The sequence below is a fragment of the Podarcis melisellensis genome, assembly GCF_964234715.1.
Source record: "Podarcis melisellensis genome assembly, chromosome: 18".
NCBI classification, from domain to species: domain Eukaryota; kingdom Metazoa; phylum Chordata; class Lepidosauria; order Squamata; family Lacertidae; genus Podarcis; species Podarcis melisellensis.
The window spans coordinates 8287605-8308703 of record NC_138536.1 but is presented as its reverse complement, the minus strand read 5'-3'; the positions used below and the strand labels follow the sequence as shown (position 1 = coordinate 8308703).

At 44.9% G+C, this 21099-nt stretch overlaps 2 protein-coding genes across 6 annotated transcripts in view; one reads left to right on the top strand and one right to left on the bottom strand.

Annotated features, from left to right (window-relative positions):
* Window positions 1–21099, top strand: part of LOC309360765 (perilipin-3-like) — a 186155-nt gene that overhangs the window by 100550 nt on the left and 64506 nt on the right. The gene's annotated exons all lie outside the window — the stretch shown is intronic.
* Window positions 13317–21099, bottom strand: part of UHRF1 (ubiquitin like with PHD and ring finger domains 1) — a 33745-nt gene continuing 25962 nt past the window's right edge. For all 4 annotated transcript variants that reach the window (XM_081895495.1, XM_081895496.1, XM_081895493.1 and 1 more), the window contains exons 11-17: window positions 20333–20439; window positions 19497–19659; window positions 19257–19394; window positions 18288–18393; window positions 16897–17054; window positions 16434–16532; window positions 13317–13502 (exon numbers count right to left, since the gene is read on the bottom strand). In XM_081895495.1, coding sequence (XP_081751621.1) covers window positions 13356–13502; window positions 16434–16532; window positions 16897–17054; window positions 18288–18393; window positions 19257–19394; window positions 19497–19659; window positions 20333–20439 — 918 coding nt within the window. In that variant the 3' untranslated portion in view covers window positions 13317–13355. The remainder of the gene's footprint in view (window positions 13503–16433; window positions 16533–16896; window positions 17055–18287; window positions 18394–19256; window positions 19395–19496; window positions 19660–20332; window positions 20440–21099) is intronic.

Sequence of the window (21099 nt, the reverse complement as noted above, 5' to 3'; positions counted from 1 at the left end):
TTGAAACAGTTCGTTATCCTGCAAGAGCTGTTCTGTCTGCTGCTGTGCTCAGAGTACCCTATTGCTATGTTTGGAGCACCTATCATCGCATTTGTAGGATATTGACTGTGGAAAGGCATTTTGCCTCCATCTCAGTGATCTTTGATAGTGACTCACTACTCCTACATTCCTGTTCTTGGAACATTTAGTTAATTCCTATTATTTGTGACTCCATGCACATATTATATGTCTTCTGTTTATGAATTTTGAAACAGTATAATGTTACAAATATTCTGTTAGTATATTATTAGTTGACGTGTTGCTTGTTGTTGTTCAGAACAGAATGGCTGCGGCAGGTTCCACAGGGGAGAGGCATTGGGACATTCAATCCCAGTGATCACAGGCAGGAGGAAGAGTTACACTAGGACGAGACTTATGTCATTACCGAGGCAGCAACTTTAGTTGTCATGGAAGAATTGTGAATGGAGGAATTGACCTGGCATGTGTTACAGAGACCTGGTTGGACATGTTAGGTGGGTCTGTTCTTGCTGCTTACTCACCGCAACCCAGGTCCTGTGGGGAGGTAGGGGGGTTTGCACTGATTTTTAGGATGTCATTAGTTTTCAACCGGCATCCTATTAGGGAGACCCAGTTTGCCGAGTGCACGTTCTGGAAGTTGGGCAATAGGGTTAGCGCAGGATTCCTATTGGTGTACTGACCTCCCTGCTGCACCAAGGATTCCCTGCCTTGCCATGGCGGAGGCTGTTGATTACATATGAGCCGTTTCGCATAGGATATTTTGAGGATGAGATGGGAGTAATCATCCTCCCAACCGCCCCCCAGGGCTGGGGGAGGGCAGCTTCACCCACAGATCGCCCAATACCGGCCCCAATCCAGTAGGAATGAGAGGGCAGGGGGCGCTGGGTGGAAAACACCGTACGTCTCTTTGACAACACTCCAAAATTGCTGCCATGAGCGAACGAACACCTGTTTTTTAAGATGATATTTCGGACTTAATTAACGGGCATGCTGTGAGTGAGGGGAGATAAACTTCTCTGCCAACTGATTCAGCCAGTGAGGAGCTAAAGGATTCGAGTGGAAGAGAGACTATATTTACTATGGAACTGGTATGTCAGAACGGAAAGGGAGGGGGAGCCTCCTTTGTTTCTTTTTGAATATACTGTGTATTTGCTAGTATACTCGGCAAATCCCCCTGGAAAGCCTGAATACCGATTATGTACGCAAGCAAGACTGTACTGTACTGTAATATTGATATATTTTTGATCTAATTATTAACTGTGCAGAAAAGATTTACAAATTTGCAATTAATTCTGATGGACTGTTAAGAGTGGAAGATGGGAATTGAGGCTTCTTGCCAAAGTACAGGCCTATCTGTTCTGGTATGAGATGAAACGAAGAGGTTTGGACATACACCTAGAACAACTGACAGAAAGCCTGATTTCCTCCATTTTGGGACGTGTCGTATTGGATAATTACTGACATTAAGAAGTGAAAGTGAAAGACACGGAAGGAAATAAAACACGCACACAGAAACATGCTGTTTTGATATAACTTGCTTGCTGGATGAATTCAGAGGCTATGAAAACAAACTAAGGTTTAATATTGGATTGAATTATGGGAACCACCTGGACTATTAAAGAAAGCAGTGCAAATGTGAGGTGATGGCAATCCTCTGACCTCAGAGCATGGGAAGTCAAACAAAGATTTATGATTTGGCTTAATATTTGGACTGTTAGATTATTTTATAATTTGGAATGTCTCTAATGTGGCCTTTATTGGATAATTAAATTGGAAAACTTAAGTATTATTTTTTTTTAAATGGATTCCCTGCCTGAGCTGCTTCAGGTTGGGTTGGATGTTCTCCTGGAGACACCTAGTCTGGTGGTCCTAGGGGATTCTAACATCCATGCTGTCCCTGAATAAATCTGGCCCTACTCATAGCCATGGGCATGCCTTAGATCTGGTGTTTACCTCTGTGGATGATCTGACATTAAGTTCCAGTGGAACAGAATAAATGCCATGGTCAGATCATTTCCTGGTGCAACTAGACTTCTCTGTAACCCTTCCCCTCCGCAGGGAGGTGGGACCAATTTGAATTGTTTGCCCCCGCCAGTTAATGGATCCAAATGGCTTCCAGAGTGTTGAGGGATATATTATTCCATATTGGTTCCCTGGTGGCTCACTGGAATATGGAGCTAACAAGGGCTATTAACTGTGTGGCTCTGAAGTGCCCTCTCCAATTGCAGGGAGCCTGAATGGCCCTGTAGTTTTCCCCGGAGGTGAGGGTGATGAAACAATTGCTAAGATGGTTAGAGTAGCAGTGGGGGGAAAAAACCTCACTCTAAATCGGACCAAACACGAGTTAAGAGTTCAATGTTGAGCCTACCAAGTGGCGATAGTGATGGCAAAGAGGATATTCTTCGCCACCTCTATTGCATTTGCGGAAAACAGGTCCAGGTGACTCTTTCAGGTTGTTCATAGTCTAACAGAACCACCTTTTCCATCAGTGTCCAAAAAGGATCACTGCAAAAAGGAATTTTGCAGTTTTTTGCAGCTATAATCACTCAAGATTTGGAAAAAGCTAGATGCCACTGTAGTAGCAGGGCCAAGGCAGGAGAGTGCCAGAGACCTGTGCCTGGTCAAGTTGTATGGGATCAGTTTCAACCTGTTACCACAGAGGACGTGGACAGGCTTCTTGGGCAAGTGAAACAGACCACCTTGATCCTTACCCGTCCTGGCTCTTAAAACCAAGCCAGGCAGGGCTGGGCAATGGATTCTGTGGGGTGGTGAATGCTCCCCTCTCTGAGGAATTTTCCATGGACCCCTTTAAAGAAGCTATCATCAAACCGCTTCTTTAAAAAAAGAGCTCCTTGGAGGAAAGGTGGAACATAAATGAAGGAAATAAATAACCGTCACAATACTATGCACTAGCTCTGTTGGTTAGAGTGTGGTGCTGATAATGCCAAGGTTGCAGTTCTGACCCCATAAGGGATAACTGCATTGCAGGGGGTTGGACTAGATGATACTCAGGGTGCCCTCCATGATTCTATTCTATTCCCAGCAGCAAAGTAAAAAGCACAAATATAACTGTAGAAACAAGAGACAATGCCAACAAATGTTCCCACAACAACCCTGGCAATTCTGTTGCAACCCACCAATCAAGACATTGAGCCCTGACCATTTTAGGCTATGCATAACATGCAGTTGGAGTGCAGTATGTTAGCGGGTGGCGCACTGGGACACGGGTGGCACTGTGGTCTAAACCACAGAGCCTAGGGCTTGCCGATCAGAAGGTTCGAATCCCCGCGATGGAGTAAGCTCCCGTTGTTCGGTCCCAGCTCCTGCCAAACTAGCAGTTCGAAAGCACGTCAAGTGCAAGTAGATAAATAGGTACCGCTCTGGCGGGAAGGTAAACAGAGTTTCTGTGCGCTGCTCTGGTTCGCCAGAAGCGGCTTAGTCATGCTGGCCACATGACCCAGAAGCTGTCTGCGGACAAATGCCAGCTCCCTCGGCCTAGAGAGCGAGATGAGCGTGCAACCCTAGAGTCATTCATGACTGGACCTAAAGGTCAGGGGTACCCTTACCTTTATGTTAGATCTAGCATCATATAAGCATTGATCTTCAGGCAAAGGTACAGCTATTGAGAATGTGCATCAGTGATTGTGCAAGTAATGGAAAGATTTTTTGGTCAGTTCCCTATCTGACCATCTGTATTTTATTTCTACATCTATATATACATAAAACATACTCAGTTTTTCTTTATACAGTAAATTAAGCTCACAGAGGCTAACAAAAAGTTCAGCAAACACAGGAAAACAGTCAAAATTCCAAAAAAAAAAAAATCAGGTAAGAAAACCAGGCACAAGATAAAAATAGGGAGACAGAAATTTCACCCACACTAAAAATTTGGCAAATGAAAAAAGTTCTTAACTGCTTGCTTGACACTTAAAAACAAGTGTGCCAACCAAAGGTCCCTAGAGAGCCAAGGTGCTGCAAATGAATTAAGGCTAGGGCTTCAAAGGAAGAATTGGGAACAAATGTTTCTTTTGTATTGCAGAAGTTAATTGAAGTTCAAATCACCTGTAGTGGACTCCATCCACTTGCCAAAGTGGTCTGTGGAAAGTTGGCCATTTCTGGATCTGGCCTTCTGACTAGGTCAACTTGCCTTATGGGAAACTTTGCTGGATCTTTTTCGTCATATCAGGAAAGTGACCTTCACCTCTACACACACAACACCAGACAGACTGATTTCAAAGCATTTGCTTCAATATATATAAAGTAAAATGTTTAATTTTTTTAATGGATGAGTCTTTTTTTGCAAAAATGCAAGTCTTACACTGTAAGAAAACAAATCTAACCACACTGGATATGCTTGTGTGCTCTCTCTTCCTTTTTATTTGTTCGTTAACAGCAGCAGCTGTGTAGTTAGTAATGTTTTTCTAGTCGGATGCTCTACTGTGTTACTGTAAACTGGGTGCTGGCATTTAGTTGGCCATAATTAGGCTCAAAGTTTAGACCTCAGGAGTGTGGCTTTTGAAGGGCTTGTATCAATTACATACTGAGAGCAGGATGTATTTTGCTGCTCTTAAAAGTGCCAACCTGGATCTTACTAAAATATGTCACGTTATTTAAGGTGTCTAAGAATTAAGTTTCTCCCACTGTTCCTTCATTTATCTCAAAAGTTGTTGCTTGCTCATTTGCCTGTGAAGCGTCTTGTAGCTCAGAGTTATACCTGAGTTGCTGGATTGGCAGCAGCATTAGAAACCAGGCACATTTTGTGACTGGTGTGGGTCTAATTACAACCACGTGGAGATCTCTGGATGCCAGGTTAGCTAGCGACTGACATCTCTATCTGGTTGGTCCCTCCAGTGGGGCTGGGCAATAACTGGTTTTCAACATTGTGCTGTATCACCAGCTAAACATCACGATATACCAATATATCACGATGTCTGAAATAAGGATGGAACTATGTAGCCACATTGACTGGCTTCACAATTTCTCCTGCATCAGGATTTTTGCCGGTGCCTGATCTTGTGAATTGCTGCCCCATGAATGAAGCTGGGGAGAGCTGAGCCGGCAGAGTTAACAGGGACTGCAGGAATCGAAAGAAGCATTGGTTGGCTTCACATTGTTTTTCCCACATTGTGATTTTTGCACAGCACACACACATTTGTTATATACTGTATTGCCAGGTCAAACATTATGAAACCAACATTACGATATGGACTTCAAACCAGTTTTGGACGATATACATATCACCCAGCCCTACCCTCCAGCTTTCTGAAGCAGGTAAGCAGAAGAATTTGTCGCATGTACATCTGAAGAGAAACCAGCTGCCGCATTTAGTGGGCAGTCACTTTGAAGATGTCAAAGGGGGATTGGACAAATTAATAGATAATAAATTTGTCAATGGCTACAAGCAGTGTTAGAAATTCAGATATAAAAGCCGAGTGCCAAATGGCTCCTTAAGCCGTATTTTTCAATATGACTTTTTGGTTCCTAAAATCCATTCAGATTGTGCAGATAAAAGATAACTGATAGAATTCTGTAGGATGCAGTATTAGTGTATGAAAACAGTCAGGATCTAATGATCCCTCGGTATACACCTCCAGATAGTGGAGATGTCAGGCGCCATCCCGGCACCTTCACTTGATCGCAAGTGGTCAATAGCCAGGTGCAAAATGCACCTGGTGCCTTGCAAATCTCAAATGCTGCTCCCAGATAGCACCCAGCTGGTACTTGTTGACCACACTTCAGTGAGAAAGAAAGTTGTGAAGTTGCTTTCACTTTCAAGTCACTTATGTAATAACATGGGTGAGAAGGGAGAAGTGGGGTATCTTTTGGCTATAGTACATAGTGTCAGAACATTGTGAGCAGGCTTTCCTACCTCCCCAAGTAAGACCAACTGCTGTAAACTCTTTTTATAATAGTACAGATGAGGAGGTCCCCACATTAAGCCTGTTGCTTCTGCTACACGAAGACAAGAATCTTGTGGTTTCTCTCTCTCCAATTTATTATCATCGTCATTGTTTTATTAATTGCCTTGTACAATGTACAAACCAGCAAAAAAACTTACACACAAATAGCCGATACTTTTAGAATAAAACTAAAACAAAACAATATAGACTACTATCATCATCAATTTACATAATACATCGCCAGATTTACATTCACCACACTAACAGTGAAGACAAAAAGACCCACAGGCAACTTGAAAAAGAGTAACAATCTCAAATACAATTATTATAAATAAGGTAAAAAGGTAAAGGACCCTGGACGGTTAAGTCCAGTCAAAAGCGGCTATGGAGTGCAGCGCTCAACTCGCTTTTCAGGCCAAGGTAGCCGGTGTTTGTCAAAGAAGACTCACTGAAATTAACTGATCCAAATTCGTCATGCTTTTTGATTTCAGTGGGTCTGCTCCGAATATGATTGGATACAACCCATAAAAAAAGCAACAATTACCATTAAACCATTAACTTTTAACAAACTGTTCTACTCAGACTAGGACCACTATTAAAGAACCAAAGTTAGCCATCTTCACTTATTTCAATGGGTCTCTACTACGACTATGATGCCCTCTATTCATCGCGTTTTATACATCTCCAAGTTTCACTCAGACCCATTGAAATGATAGGCCCAAAGCTAGTAACATTCATTCATTTCCATGGGTCTAACACTGGATACAACTTAATATTTGTGTCCAGCTAAATTCCATTCAAGAGCAGACCCCCTGAAGTGAACAGGACACATCAGACACTTTTGAGTTGCCCAGGTTAAAAGAAAAACAACAACCAATAAATTCAATACCGTAAATAATTTGGTGGGTATGCTCAGAGTAGGACTTGGTTTAATATATACATATGTTACAGGGGGAAGGGACGCGGGTGGCGCTGTGGGTAAAAGCCTCAGCGCCTAGGACTGGCCGATCGAAAGATCGGCGGTTCGAATCCCTGCTGCGGGGTGCGCTCCCGTTGCTCGGTCCCAGCGCCTGCCAACCTAGCAGTTCGAAAGCACCCCCGGGTGCAAGTAGATAAATAGGGACCGCTTACTAGCGGGAAGGTAAACGGCGTTTCCGTGTGCGGCTCTGGCTCGCCAGAGCAGCGATGTCACGCTGGCCACGTGACCTGGAAGTGTCTGCGGACAGCGCTGGCCCCTGGCCTCTTGAGTGAGATGGGCGCACAACCCCAGAGTCTGTCAAGACTGGCCCGTACGGGCAGGGGTACCTTTACCTTTACCTTATGTTACAGGGGCAGCAAGTTGAGGCATTAGGGATTCAATAATATGCTATTATATTTACACATAAATGTGTATGTATTAGTATATATTTGCCATTATATATGTGCGGGGGTTTTGGTGTGTGTATAGGGATATGTGTGTGTGTGTATCCCTATTATATATGTGTGTGCATTCATTTTGCCTCTTATTTATATGTGGGTGTGTATATCCCTATTATATGTGTGCATGTGTGTTTGTGTATGCAATTTGCCTCTTATTTATGTGCATGTATCCCTATCATATATGTGTGTGCATGTGTTTGCGCATGCAATCTGCCTCTTATTTATGTGTGCGCGTGCATGTGTTTGTGCATGCAATTTGCCTCTTTTTTATGTGTGTGTGCATGTGTTTGCGCATGCAATTTGCCTCTTATTTATGTGTGCATGTGCATGTGTTTGTGCATGCAAGTCGCCTTTTTTATGTGTGCATGTGCATGTGTTTGTGCATGCAAGTCGCCTCTTATTTATGTGTGTGCATGTGTTTGTGCATGCAAGTCGCCTCTTATTTATGTGTGCGTGTGCATGTGTTTGCGCATGCAATTTGCCTCTTATTTATGTGTGCATGTGCACGCGTTTGCACATGCAACTCGCCTCTTATTTATGTATGCATGTGTTTGTGCATGCAAGTCGCCTCTTATTTATGTGACAGATGAAAGATCTCGGTTTCTAACTCCTCTCGTGAACAAGCTTCATCTCCCAATCCAGCCTTGGATAGTGTCCCTTCTTCTGCAGGATTCTGACTGTTGGATTACCGAGATGACAGCTAATTTCCTGCTTAGTGTGATGAAGAGGAAAGCGGCACCAACTCCTTCCTCAATACCACAGATGTAGTCGATACGCCGCACAATCGAACCTGTTTTTTGTATTCTCTGTCACTCGATGTTTTAAATCTCCCGTTACCTTTGTTATCCCCATTTTCTCAAAGTATTCGCCCAGAACGGCATACACTTTTATGTCCCCACCCCCATTTTATGTTATTTCTATGTATACTATGCTATGGCCGCATGGCTAATGCAATAAAATCATTATTATTATTATGTGTGTGCATGTGTTTGCGCATGCAATTCGCCTCTTATTTATGTTTGTGCATGTGTTTGTGCATGCAATCTGCCTTATTTATGTGTGTGCATGTGTCTGCGCATGCAATTCGCCTCTTATTTATGTGTGCATGTGTCTGCGCACGCAAGTCGCCTCTTATTTATGTGCGCGTGTGCATGCAATTCGCCTCTTATGTGTGCAGGCGTGTATCTACTGACCTGCTGTTGGCTCCTGAACTCTCCTCCAGCACTGGAAATACAAAACACTCTCAAAACACCCCACAAACAAGAATACGAAGAGGCAAGCGGGTCTCCTGGCCCCGCCAGAGCCTGACCCAGTGCTGCAAATCCCTCACATATGTAAGTGGGGGGGGGGGAGGCAGTGCAGCGTCTGGGGGTCTTGACTTTCCCCCTCGCAGCTCACCCAAAACTTGTGATTTGAGGGAGGGACGGGGGGGGGCGTCCCATGAGGGAGGCGGTCCCCGCGCCCCTTCCTTCCTCCTGAGGTAAAAAGAACGAGCGACCCCGACCGCCTCCCTCAGAGAAGGAGGGAGTTGTGAGGCGGGGCTTCCGTTCCGAGGCGGCGGCGGCGGCGGCGGCATCCCCTCCCCTCCCCCCGCTCTCCGCAGGCCCGGCCCCCTTTCCCTGAGGTAAAATAATAAGACATAAAGCGATAACACCCCCCTCCTCCTCCCGTCGCGATAATGGACGACAGCCACACCGACGCCTCCACACACGCCGCAACCCCCCCGTCGCCGTCTTGGCAAGGCCCTTACCACACTCTCGGCCTTCCCGGGGGGGCTGGCGACCAGCACGACGACGCTGCCGCAAGGCCTCCAACGGGTCTCCTCGGAGGCAGGTCCGGGGGTGAAGCAGTTGGGGGCGGGCTGAGGGATGTGGGGGGGGGGGATCGGCCGTTGCCAATCTTCTCCTCCTCCAACGGCCGAGGAGGTCCCGCCCTCCGCCGCGCGCGAGATTGGCTGGCCGCTGGCGAGTGAAGGGCAGGCGCGAGGACCAATTCCCGGGGGAGGCGGGGGGGGAAGGGGGAGGAAAACACCGCCACGGCTGGCCACGCCCCCCCTCCTCGCTCTTCTTCATCATCATCATCAAGCCACGCCCCTCTCTCTTTTTTTCTGGTCAGCCCAATGGCAAGAGCTCTCGAGCCTTTCCCCCGCCCTCTCCCCTCTCCCGACTGCGGTATTGGTTGAGCCGCAGAACCAATGAGGAAGGCGGGGGAAGGAGGTCAGTGGCAAGCTGCGCTCCTGATTGGGTAGAGGGAGAGGCTTAAGGGAGCCCACGGGACACGCCCTTTTCTGGGTCCTCCTCCTCCTCTCGCACTGGGCTGGATGGTAAAGCCAGCACCGGCGGCCTACGTGAGGACGTGCACACACAATCAGCGTGCAGGAGGAGGAGGGGGCTGCAGGGTTATGAGAACCAATGAGGGAGGGGCCGCAAGGCCGGCTGGCTGCTTTTCCAGCATCGCGGGCGCCCCGGAAGGGAGAATTGGTTTGCAAATTGGATCAAGAGAAGATCTGCACCCTTTCTCTCCAATTCACGTCCCGCAATCTGCACCCCACACCCTCGGCACAAAAGATCTGCACCCTTTCCCCCCTAATCTCTCCAATTCACCGCCCACCTCCCGCAATCTGCACCCCACACCCTTGGCACAATGCATTGTTATTCAAAACAGTTGTACGAGCAAGCAGCGGGCAATGTAAACATAAATGGGGGCCGAAGGTCACTACAGTACTGCAAATCATAAAAGCATGCTTTTGAGGCTGCGGGGAGGGGATCATGGGATTTGGGACTCTCCCAAGGATCGCCCAAGTTCAAATGCGCGCCCCTGGCAAAAGCTGCAGGATGCGCTTTCGCTTTCCTAATCTGCCCTTCATACAGATGTAGGGTATTGAGCCAGCTGGTGGTATTTGGAAGAGAAAGGACAAAATAAAAAACGCAGAATACTACAAAACAGGAATTGGCTCAGAAGGCAAGGGAAAACACATCATTTGGTTATGGAAACAGGTTTCAGAAGGAAGGGTGTTTCATCTGAAGGTGAAGGCGGGGTGGGGCGTGCATAGAAACCCTCTTCAAATACTTGAGGGTCTCCTAGAGAGAAGAGGCCGGACTAGATCAAACAGACTTAACAGGAAAGAGGGTAGGCTCCGTTTAAGGTATGGAGGATAAAGAGCAATTCATGGAGCCAACAGCCTAGAGAGAGATCTACATGCTGCAAATGTTCAAGCACCTGTTGAAGAGTCTAGCTCAGACTCCTTGATTTATTATCTTACCCCATAGCCTTGTTTTAAAAAGACAGCTCTGACCACTGCATTTTTTAAAATCTCTCAGCCAAAGTCGAAGCCATTGCCCTAACACATAAATCCCACTAATTGCATTTGATGGAGCCCTTTGAATCACAACCAAAGCCAACCAACTGGAAGTCTAACGAGTTCACATCTTCTGATGAACAACTGTAAGCAAGAAAAGTCTTGCATTGTGAGCCTTAGCATCTATCCTTCTGTGTCCATTGGAAATGACTCCTTAGGACAGGCAACCTTCATATTTTAAGAGCCAGAATTGTCCCTCAACACTTGATAGCAAATTCCAAGTTTAATAATCTTGGCCTCGGAAAGTACAATCCACACTTTGTGTTTCTGTAACATAACTATTCTTTTTGGCCAAAGCTAACACAAGGTAGTGCCTTCCATAGGTTTGTGATTACAATTTCCACCAGCCTCGGCCAGCATGGCCAATTGTCAGGGATGATGGGAGGCGTAGTCCGTATGAGGGACAATAACTTCCTGATCCCTTGGCAAAGGGACTATGGGATGAAGGCAGGGGCTGATGGGAGTATTATTATTAATAATAATTACATTTATTGGCCCCTTTTTACCAAGGTGATGTTATAAGAATTTTAAGGTCATATAGAAAAAAACTAAGTGTTCATAACTGTATATATAAACCACGTGTCTGAAACCCCACAGATTAGGTCCTGAACAAATTGACCTCAAATATTTCTCTGGAAGGTCAAAGTAGGAAACCTCCCCATTGTCTCTTTCCTCACAAATCCTGTCCTCAGGGCACATTCAAGATATGAACAGGGTGTGAGCCTGTGACCTATGACCTAGATTCAGGAATTAAGTAGTTATAATAACAAAAGCATGCCCAAAATCCAGATAATGCAATCAGGTATAGTGGTACCTCAGGTTACATACGCTTCAGGTTACAGACTCCGCTAGTCCAGAAATATTACCTCGGGTTAAGAACTTTGCTTCAGGTGACCTTGGACTCCCAAGGTGGGCAATTTAAAATGTCTATATAAGGGCTTGCACACCTTTGTTCTGGTTCCTCTTCCTCTTTCCTGCATGTTATTTTCTCCTACCGATAGAGAACCTACAAAAGAACTCTATATGGGCTCTTGGCTACCCTATAAGGGGAAAGGAGCAGTTTTATTACTTATAACAGTGACTCAAAGCAACCTACAATATATAAAACAGACAGATACATACATAAAAGAAAGGGAAATTTAAAGACAATCCTATATTTAAAAGGAAGTTTTAGTCTGAAAAATCTGGAGGGCACCAACTTGGAGCATAGTCTGGACCTTTATGAATCAGTTAGTTCTTCCACAACAAGCTATGCAATCAAGAACAACAACAATAAAAGTTTAAACAAATTTATTTCCTCACAGTCCCTGAAATTGCTGCTACTGCTAGCATTTTCCCTCAATTTGTAACCAGCGTTCATTCCACATGCTAAAAACAGGCAGTCAGCTATTTCAAGATAAGGTTGTCAACTCCTTGATTAAATGTGGGGTAGGGGGAGCAACAGCTGGGCTAAAAGTTATCTAGATCTCCAGCCACACAGATCTAATCATCACCAAACTAAAAACCGAATTCCAAAATTTAATCAGGCACATTCTCTTTGATACGAAAAGGTATTTTATTTTTGAGAACTTTTGTTTGTACAAAACTGTGGCATAATTCAAAAGTCATAAAAGTTTCCAAACAATATTATACATTTATAAGGAGGTAAAGAGGCTAAAAAGGTTAAACAAGCACATTTATTCCAGTCTGTATGATGTGAAGAGTGATTTAATATCAACTCTGCTTTATCCTGAGGTATTAAACTGTAAAGTTTTGGTACTGTTTGAAGCAAGAATGACCAACCACCAAATATACAACCAAGCCTTCTCATGTCTAATTTCCCATTCTAAGAAGATAAAAAGGAATATTCAGACATGCACAAAGCAGGACACTGATCTAAAGCTAATGATCTAGAGCAGCGGTAGTGACATTTTGGAATCCCAGGAGCAAAAAAATTGTTGGCAGTTTAGAAAATTCAGTGCTTTTCCAATGTTCAAAGCTCAGTCTTTCACAGCAAAAAAAGCAGTAAAAAGGCACTTCCAAATGGCTTTTGTGTGTTCCCATATGGCACTATTAAGTAGGAAGCAGCACCTGGCTGATTAAATGTGGAGACTGAGGTAGTAACTTTTACATAAAGACGGTTAAGACAGGTAACCAGTAGAGAAGGGGGCTTTTAGCAAAAAATGTCAACACTCCAAGAATCAAGAGGTCTCAAATGATCACTGTGGCGGGTCCTAAACGGACAATAGTAAAAAATGCTGTGATAAGTTTTTTTAAAATGCTGCCACAAAAAGATCAAGAGCATCAAACCTAACAGTAAAAAAAAATCCATAGATCAAAGAGATTGTTCTAGCAACCAAGCCATGTACTAGGTTTTTTGTTTTAAAAGAAAATGACACCCCATTTAAAAAAACTGCAATTCTGTAGATTTTAGTAGCACACAATGAGAAATTTGCAATTCCTACAACCATGAAGGTTTCCTTTTAAAAAAGATGCAATCCTTACTACAAAAATACATAAGCAGATTCCTCAACCTTTATAGTTTTCAGGGAAGGGAGACAACAGTGACAGCTTTTCTGAAAGGCTATTTAGTTAAATAAAACCCCGTCAAAAAACCCCACAAGGTTTTGCTTTTTTAAAAAAAAAAAAATTCTTAATGAAACTAGAAGTGCTTTTTGGAATCACCGTCCATTGCCATAGCCAGGGAAGAGCTGGCTCAGGAGGGTCTGCAGCAGTTCATTCACTTGCATTGTATAGTTTTTGCCAAGATCATAACGGCAGGCTGGGCAGCTGTAGACTTCTGCTCGGAAGGATCGATCTAGGCAGTCCTGGGGAGTAAAAGAGACATCAAAGAAATGAGAATTTTTTTAAAGACCACTAGCATACTAAACAAAGGGACGCGGGTGGCGCTGTGGGTAAAACCTCAGCGCCTAGGACTTGCAGATCGTCACGTCAGCAGCTTGAATCCACACGACCGGATGAGCTCCCGTTGCTCAGTCCCAGCGCCTGCCAACCTAGCAGTACGAAAGCACCCCCGGGTACAAGTAGATAAATAGGGACCGCTTACTAGCGGGAAGGTAAACGGCGTTTCCGTGTGCTGCGCTGGCTCGCCAGATGCAGCTTGTCACGCTGGCCACGTGCCCCAGAAGTGTCTGCGGACAGCGCTGGCCCCTGGCCTCTTAAGCGAGATGGGCGTGCAACCCCAGAGTCGGACACGACTGGCCCGTATGGGCAGGGGTACCTGTACCTTTACCTTTAGCATACTAAACAGGGACATAAAAGCCATCCACTATAGGTTTTGTCATAGCTATTAAAGTGCATCTGGTTTTTGTTTATTGATTGCCAAAACCATGAAAGCCAATAGGAGTGTAGTATGTTTCCTCGGGGAAAATATAGCTACTACTTATGAAAGAGTAGAAGACCATCTCCTTTGCATGAAAAATCTCTGGTTTCAATCCCCAGACTATCCAGGTGGGGCTGAGAAAGACACCTGCCTGGAAGCCTGTAGAACCACTACCACTCAGTATAAGACAAAACAAAAAACCATACTTTGGCAAATATTCTTTGATCCTTGCATTAAGAAAACAAATTTCTAATTTAAGATTCTAGACTGTGGAGTAAAAATAATAATAATGAATGGGTGATCAAAAGATACCAGCTATCTTTACACTGAACAAGAGATCAAAGATTCAACCCTTCCCCCACAGTACCACCCCTTGCTGATTGCAATGAGAAATAGAGTGCTAACCCACATCTAAGATAAGATCTTGCTTTAATTCTAACTTAAGAATATTCTGGTTTGGTGATAAAACTGCCAACATTCACAGGAACTGCAGCAAACTTAATTCTGGTAAAGGGCAACAAGGAGGGTCCTCTGTCAAGCCAGTTATGTTAATACTTTTATTGTTCTGTAGACTAGGTATATCAAGTTTGTATTAAAAAAAAAACAACAGCCTGTGTTGAGGAGTTATTGCTGAAACTTGTCTGTCCTTTATTAAATACAGTACCAATTAAACCCGCCTGTTTTTGTGAAGGGTGATGAGAATTCTTCACCACACACACAAAGAAAGATTGAATCACCCCCCCCCCCCCGAGATAACAGCTAAAGTCTATACAGAAAAAAGGAGCACCAGGATATTTCAGTCACACCCTATCCAGCCATCATCTCGCTCTATTCACTTTAAGAGTTCTACCCTGCAACTATTTGCATCTTCACTAATCCCAGGACAAAAGCAATGACCCAATATTGCCTGAGGAGGTATTCTTTCACCTTGCTTCAGCTGACAATTAACTTTTTGAACAAAGCAGGAGACTGAAGTGAGTCAAGGGATGTTACCAGAGGGCATGTGGCCTTATCACAGAGTAACTAGGGACAGAGGAAGATTAGGCTACAGATCTCGGTACAGCACCTCCTTTCTGCCCTTAAAGGTAAAGGTACCCCTGCCCGTTCGGGCCAGTCTTGCCAGGCTCTAGGGTTGTGCGCTCATCTCACTCTACAGGCCGGGAGCCAGCCCTGTCCGCAGACACATCTGAGTCACGTGGCCAGCGTGACAAGCTGCATCTGGCAAGCCAGCGCAGCACACGGAACGCCGTTTACCTTCCCGCTGGTAAGCGGTCCCTATTTATCTACTTGTACCCGGGGGTGCTTTCGAACTGCTAGGTTGGCAGGCGCTGGGACCGAACGACGGGAGCGCACCCCGCCGCGGGGATTCGAACCGCCGACCTTTCGATCAGCAAGTCCTAGGTACTGAGGCTTTTACCCACAGCGCCACCTGTGTCCCTATAGTCTCTTAGTCTCTTGCTATTCACAGATTACAGTGATTGGCTACCAAGAGCTAGTGGTCTTACAAAATTAGTTTTTTGCTGCTGCTGCTTCCTTTTAACAACCTTCAGGGAAAGAGAATCCCAAGAATTTTGCGATCTTGACTTAAGTAGGACCTTCCCATTTCCCATTAAATACTACAGTGGAAGATCGGAGTGGCCTCTTAGAACAGGCTAACAAATATTGCAAGATAACACAATTTTTGTACTTTATTCTGCATGCAGCCACCCTGTAGGGCAAGGATGGAAAGCTGTGCAGTTCCAGAGGTTAGACTCCAATTCCCATTATTCCTGACCACTGGCCATGTTGAAGCGAGTTGCAAGTCCAACAACAGCTGGAGGTGCACTGGTTCCCCGTCCCTGTAGAGTTTGGCTCTGCCTACTGGTGACACCTTGTTCACTCACACAATATTGCACACCCTAGGACAAGAGTGGGAACACTTTTGGCCCAGATCTCTATCTGTTCTCAGTCAACACAGGACAACTTTGGTGACCTGTGGGAAGGACAACTCAATTGCCTGCCATCTTGATGGTGTCAGATGATTGACGGATGGTTTTTCTCCCCCATAAAGCCCTTTGCACAGTATTTTTCCAAGCACATGACAGCCAGCAGGGTGCCGGACGCTTGGGAACCAGAGCACAAGGGGCTTTGCCAGTCCTATGCTCAGAAAAGGGCAGAGAAAAGGGCTTGCAATGCTGTCTTCTGCAGGCAATTGGTTATGCGATTGAATAACCAAACTCGTTTGTGCAACCTATTCACTTGCTCCACACCTGACTGGACTCAGACCAGGCGAAATTTGGCCCACAGGCCTGAGGTTCCCCACCCCTACTTTAGAATGCTTCCAGAGCCATTCATCAGGTTTCAAGTCTTAAAAATTATAGGAAGAGTCAATGTTCTGAAATAGGCACAGCAGTGAAAATCAATGGCAGCTCCTCACCTTGCATACATTGTGCTGGCACACCGTTGTTATTGGCCGAAACACCACTTCCTGACAGCAAATGCACAGGAAAGTTTCTTCCACTTTGTTGAGGAATTTCTGTCGTGAAAAGGGTGACAGAGGAGTTACAGTAATACTACTTCTGTTCTCCTATTGCTTAAACATTAAATGGGCCTTTTCTGCAGTGGCTCCCCACTTGTGGAATGTTCTCCCCAGGAAGGCTGTAAGCTTCCCAGTTGCATGGTAGAGGCAAAGACGTGGTCCCAGCCTCGCTTATTGCTAGGTTTCTACTTTGAGAGAGAGCTTAGGTTTTGTCTTGGGTGCTGCTTTTAATGTGGGAAGCCTTTTTAAAAAAGCATTATGCTGCATGTACAGACCAGGGCGATCCCAAGTTAAACAGAATGCCAATAAGCATTGCTTCTTAACCCTGTTTGGGGGCAAGCGGTACCCGCCCCACACATACCGGGCCGTCCTTAAGGGCTTCTAGTGCTTCACTCCACAACTTTGCATTGGCTTCGTCATCTTTAATGAGGGCCCTCTGCTTGGGGGTGAGCTTGTAGACTTCAACCTTGGTCTTCTTTGGTGTGCCAGCAGGAGAAACAGAGACGTCCATCTCATTTCCTGGAAACGAAAATACAGGATGTGCTTTATCTCAGTTTTATTTTCTGCCTGCCCCCCTCCAAAGAAGAAAACTGTAGACAATTGGATAGGGTATACTGTTACCAGAAAAGTTCCCACTGCATACCCCCTTTCTTTTCTCTAAACATCGGTTTTGTGCCACCATGTGCCCCACCACATCTCCCAAGGATGCACATAAAATAAGTGCACCCTTATGTCACCCCAAAGCACCACACCACACATGCTGTCCAGAAAATCCACCCTGTCCCCCTTCCTCGTTTGCCTGGTTCTAATGGAGGCATGTACCCCAATCTTTCCTCATTTAAGCCAGATAGTTTAAATCTAGCCTGTTAAAACAAGGGAAGCTTGAATTTCCTTATGGAGCAATGTGTAATTCTTACTTTTGGAATCTGTTGGTCATGTGTGCCTCTTTGCATTGTGGGAGACTCTACATCCTCCATAACCCCATTGCCTGAGATCATATAGGCTGCTGCCTGTCAGGGCCAGTGTCTGAGAGGTTTACCTCCCCACTTTTTAGCTTCAATAAGTGTCAACTGTCTTCAAATATTGTATGGTTTTGCCCAGGTGTGCGACGTTCCTGATTGCCATATCAATCAATCCCTAGGACAGGCATGTCCAAAGTCCATATCGGGGGCCTAATCTGGCCCACCAGCCGATTTAATTCAGCCCCCGTGGCAGCATATGTCCTCGGGTAAAACCCTTTTAAAAAGCTCAACTACTTTGGTCGGCCCTCAAGCATGTTCATTTCATCAAATCTGGCCCTCTTTGAAAAAAGTTTTGGCACCCCTGCCCTAGGAGAACCTATTTCCAGTGTTAATGCTCTGCATAACCTCTGTTTGGAACTATGTAAATCTTGCTAAGCCTCAGAAATTTAACACATCTTGGCTTGCCCAAGCGACTGCGACCCCACCTTATGTGTGATATATTTGTGACACTGAGGTTAAGGGGATGTCCTCCTCCTGCGGGCCAAAATGCAAACATTTAAAAGATGTGACACACTTGTTCTTGGTCTCTCTCACCTCCCTACAGGGAGGAGGGGGCGTGCTGCAGCAGAAAAATAAAGATCTACCTTGTTTTCACTGGACCCTGCCTCAGCTCAGCTCTTTATTCTCTGACCGATAACAAATCTGAGGGACTCTGAGTCTTGTAAAAGAAAGCTAGGCCTTAAAAGACACACACACACACACACACCTATTTTCCATTATCAGTACCTACCAGATTTCCGCTTCCTTTTCCCTTGCCCCGGGGTTTCAAGCTCTTCTGTTTTCTTACTGTTTTCTTTTTCTTTGTTTGCAACAGATTCCAGATACCCTTCAGGATACTGAATTAGGGATGAGAAATGGTTAGCCTGTGCATAGCCCTCAGAGACAACATCCCACTGCCCTCAGAGACAACATCCAACATTGGCCACTGATCTGGTCTAATCTCACAGGGAAGCTCTTAGGATTCCTTTCTCCTACAATACAAATACTGAGTTGCACCATCTAAATCAGGCTTCCTCAACCTCGACCCTCGAGATGTTTTTGGCCTACAACTCCCATGATCGCTAGCTAGCAGGACCAGTGGTCAGGGATGCTGGGAACTGTAGTCTCAAAACATCAGGAGGGTCGAGGTTGAGGAAGCCTGATCTAAATCCATCAACCACAGCACTGCTCTTGCTGCCACCAGTGCCAAAGACTAATAATTGGTGTTACACATAACTGCAGCAATGGGAGGTACGGATGTAAAGCAAAATGTATTGCCAGAGAGCTAGGCTGCCTACTGGATGGCACTGGTGTAAATGCATCTTCTATCAAGATCTAAGCATGTTCCACTGCAACTGTTGAGCTGAAAAGGGGGACAGCTAGTTTTTTTTCTAATGAAAAAGCAGCCACTAATTACTGGGGAATGGTTTCTAGCTTAATGTCTACATGGCTCTAACATGCTGCTCAGAATCTGAAAGTTTCAGCAGTAGGTATTGAACACAGGACGTTCAATGGGCATTACAGGGAGAGAAAAATCAAGCACACCTGAACCGGGTGTGCACTCCTGTTCAACTACCAGAGAAAGAAAACAAAGTCAAGTAAGTGGCCAGAAGCATAACACAATCCTGAGAGGTTACCTTACCCACCATTTCTCTCGCAGCAGCTGGACTCCTGACCCTTCAAAGGACAATGCTTTGCAACACTCTACAGCATGACTTACCTGCATTGTCAGCCCAAGTTTCTTCATTCTCTCCTTCCCTTCCCGGGTCCAAGGGGCTGGCTCATCATCATCTCTCCTGAGCAGGTAGCGCCACACTAAGAAGCCAGATTTCCCTGTTTCAGGCCAATATTTAACAACCTTAAAAAGGAAATGAGAAGAGAGGTTTAAATGCCACATAAAGCTTTCCTAATGAGCCCACCTTGAATCCACATCGCCTTACACTTAGGCAAACTTCCTTACCTTATATATGCCGTCATATCTGTTCCCCTCCTTAGGGGCATATTTGCTATGCCTGCCCCCCTTTGCATTCCGCACCACCCTCACTGGTTTTCCGGCTCTCCAGTCCTTAGCCTCTGAGCCCTCTTTATCATTGATTGGAGCACTGCAGTTGAGCGCCAACGCCCTACAAAATAATTTTGAAAAAGAGAAAGTGTTTGTGGGAACCCAGCCCTTAGTTCTTAAAGAGATCAGAGAGGAGGAGCCTGTGACCCTCCTTTTTAAGTCCCATCAGCACCAGCCAGTCTGGCCAATTGTCAGGGGTGATGCAAACAGGAATCCGGCAACATCTGGAGGATCACAGGTTCCCAAAACCAGTTGTAGATCTTTGGTATGGAGATGAGGGCAGAAGACGCAAGTAGCTTCTCTTCCAGCATCACAGAATAAGCCATGGTTAAGGACAGAGAAGCCTCACTTGACCAGGCCAAAAATCCATCTGCTCCCCACACAAAAATCCATTTGCTTCCCGCACTGCTGAGCCAGATGCCTCCAGGAAGCCCATAAGCAAATCGTGAAGGAGTCATGCTGCTTTTCAGCATATTTCCAAAACAAAGCAAAGAGAATGCTCAATGTATATTTCCCATGTAATAATAAACATTATGTTTATTATTACAACCTAGAGAGATAGTCAACAAAGCAAGAATGTTTCAAGAGCCACCACATTAGGCAGGCCAGTAAACATCTATAAAACATCTATAAAACAACTGCTTCTTTTCTTTCTTTAAACGCTTGCAAAAAAATAGCTTTCATAGCTTGCTATTTCCTGAAAACCCCTTGGAAGATAAGCTCTTTTGCCTCACCTGTTCATGTTTGTAAGTTTTTGATCACAAGACTGTTCAGCTGTACGTTTGTTTCCAGAAAGGTCACGACCTCCGCTTCCCGTGTAAGTGAAAGAATTTCCATGGTCCTGAAATATATTCAGATGGTTCAATCCAGGACTGGGAAAATCCCAATCACCTGGTCACTCAAGCACCTGAATAAACTGGTGTTGGCACATAAAACACTTAGATACTTGCCAAACTCCACCAATCTGTGCTTTAAAAAAAAACCTGTGGCAACCAAGGAATTATGCAATATTTTCCCCAGCCCAATTTCAAATCACATGCATCGCTTAACTCAAATGTTACTATATTATTGTGTCCTCCCAAACTGGTGATATTCAAGAGGATTTTTAATTCCAGTTCTGCCAACTTGCCTCTTACTGTAACCTCTCAAGGACAGCATACTGCTTTTTTGGTGGCGTGGGTGATAATGATCATATTGTTTTATTGTTAAACACGATGAGTCCTTTAACTGAGTATGTAAGTCTCCTAGAGACTCTTTGTATTAGGCAACAAATAAATTGAACAAGAGCATACAGCAGACTGTAACTACTATAGGATTGATACATGCATTCATCCAGTACTAACATTGTGTCACACATTATATGACAAACAAAAATAGTATTAACCTCAGTGGTTCATACCAGTGTAGACAGAGGGCTTACAGGAGTGCTTCTGACATCTGACACTCTTTTCCTCTCTACACAACTTACACCATGTTCATACCACAAGCAATTCATGTTTTA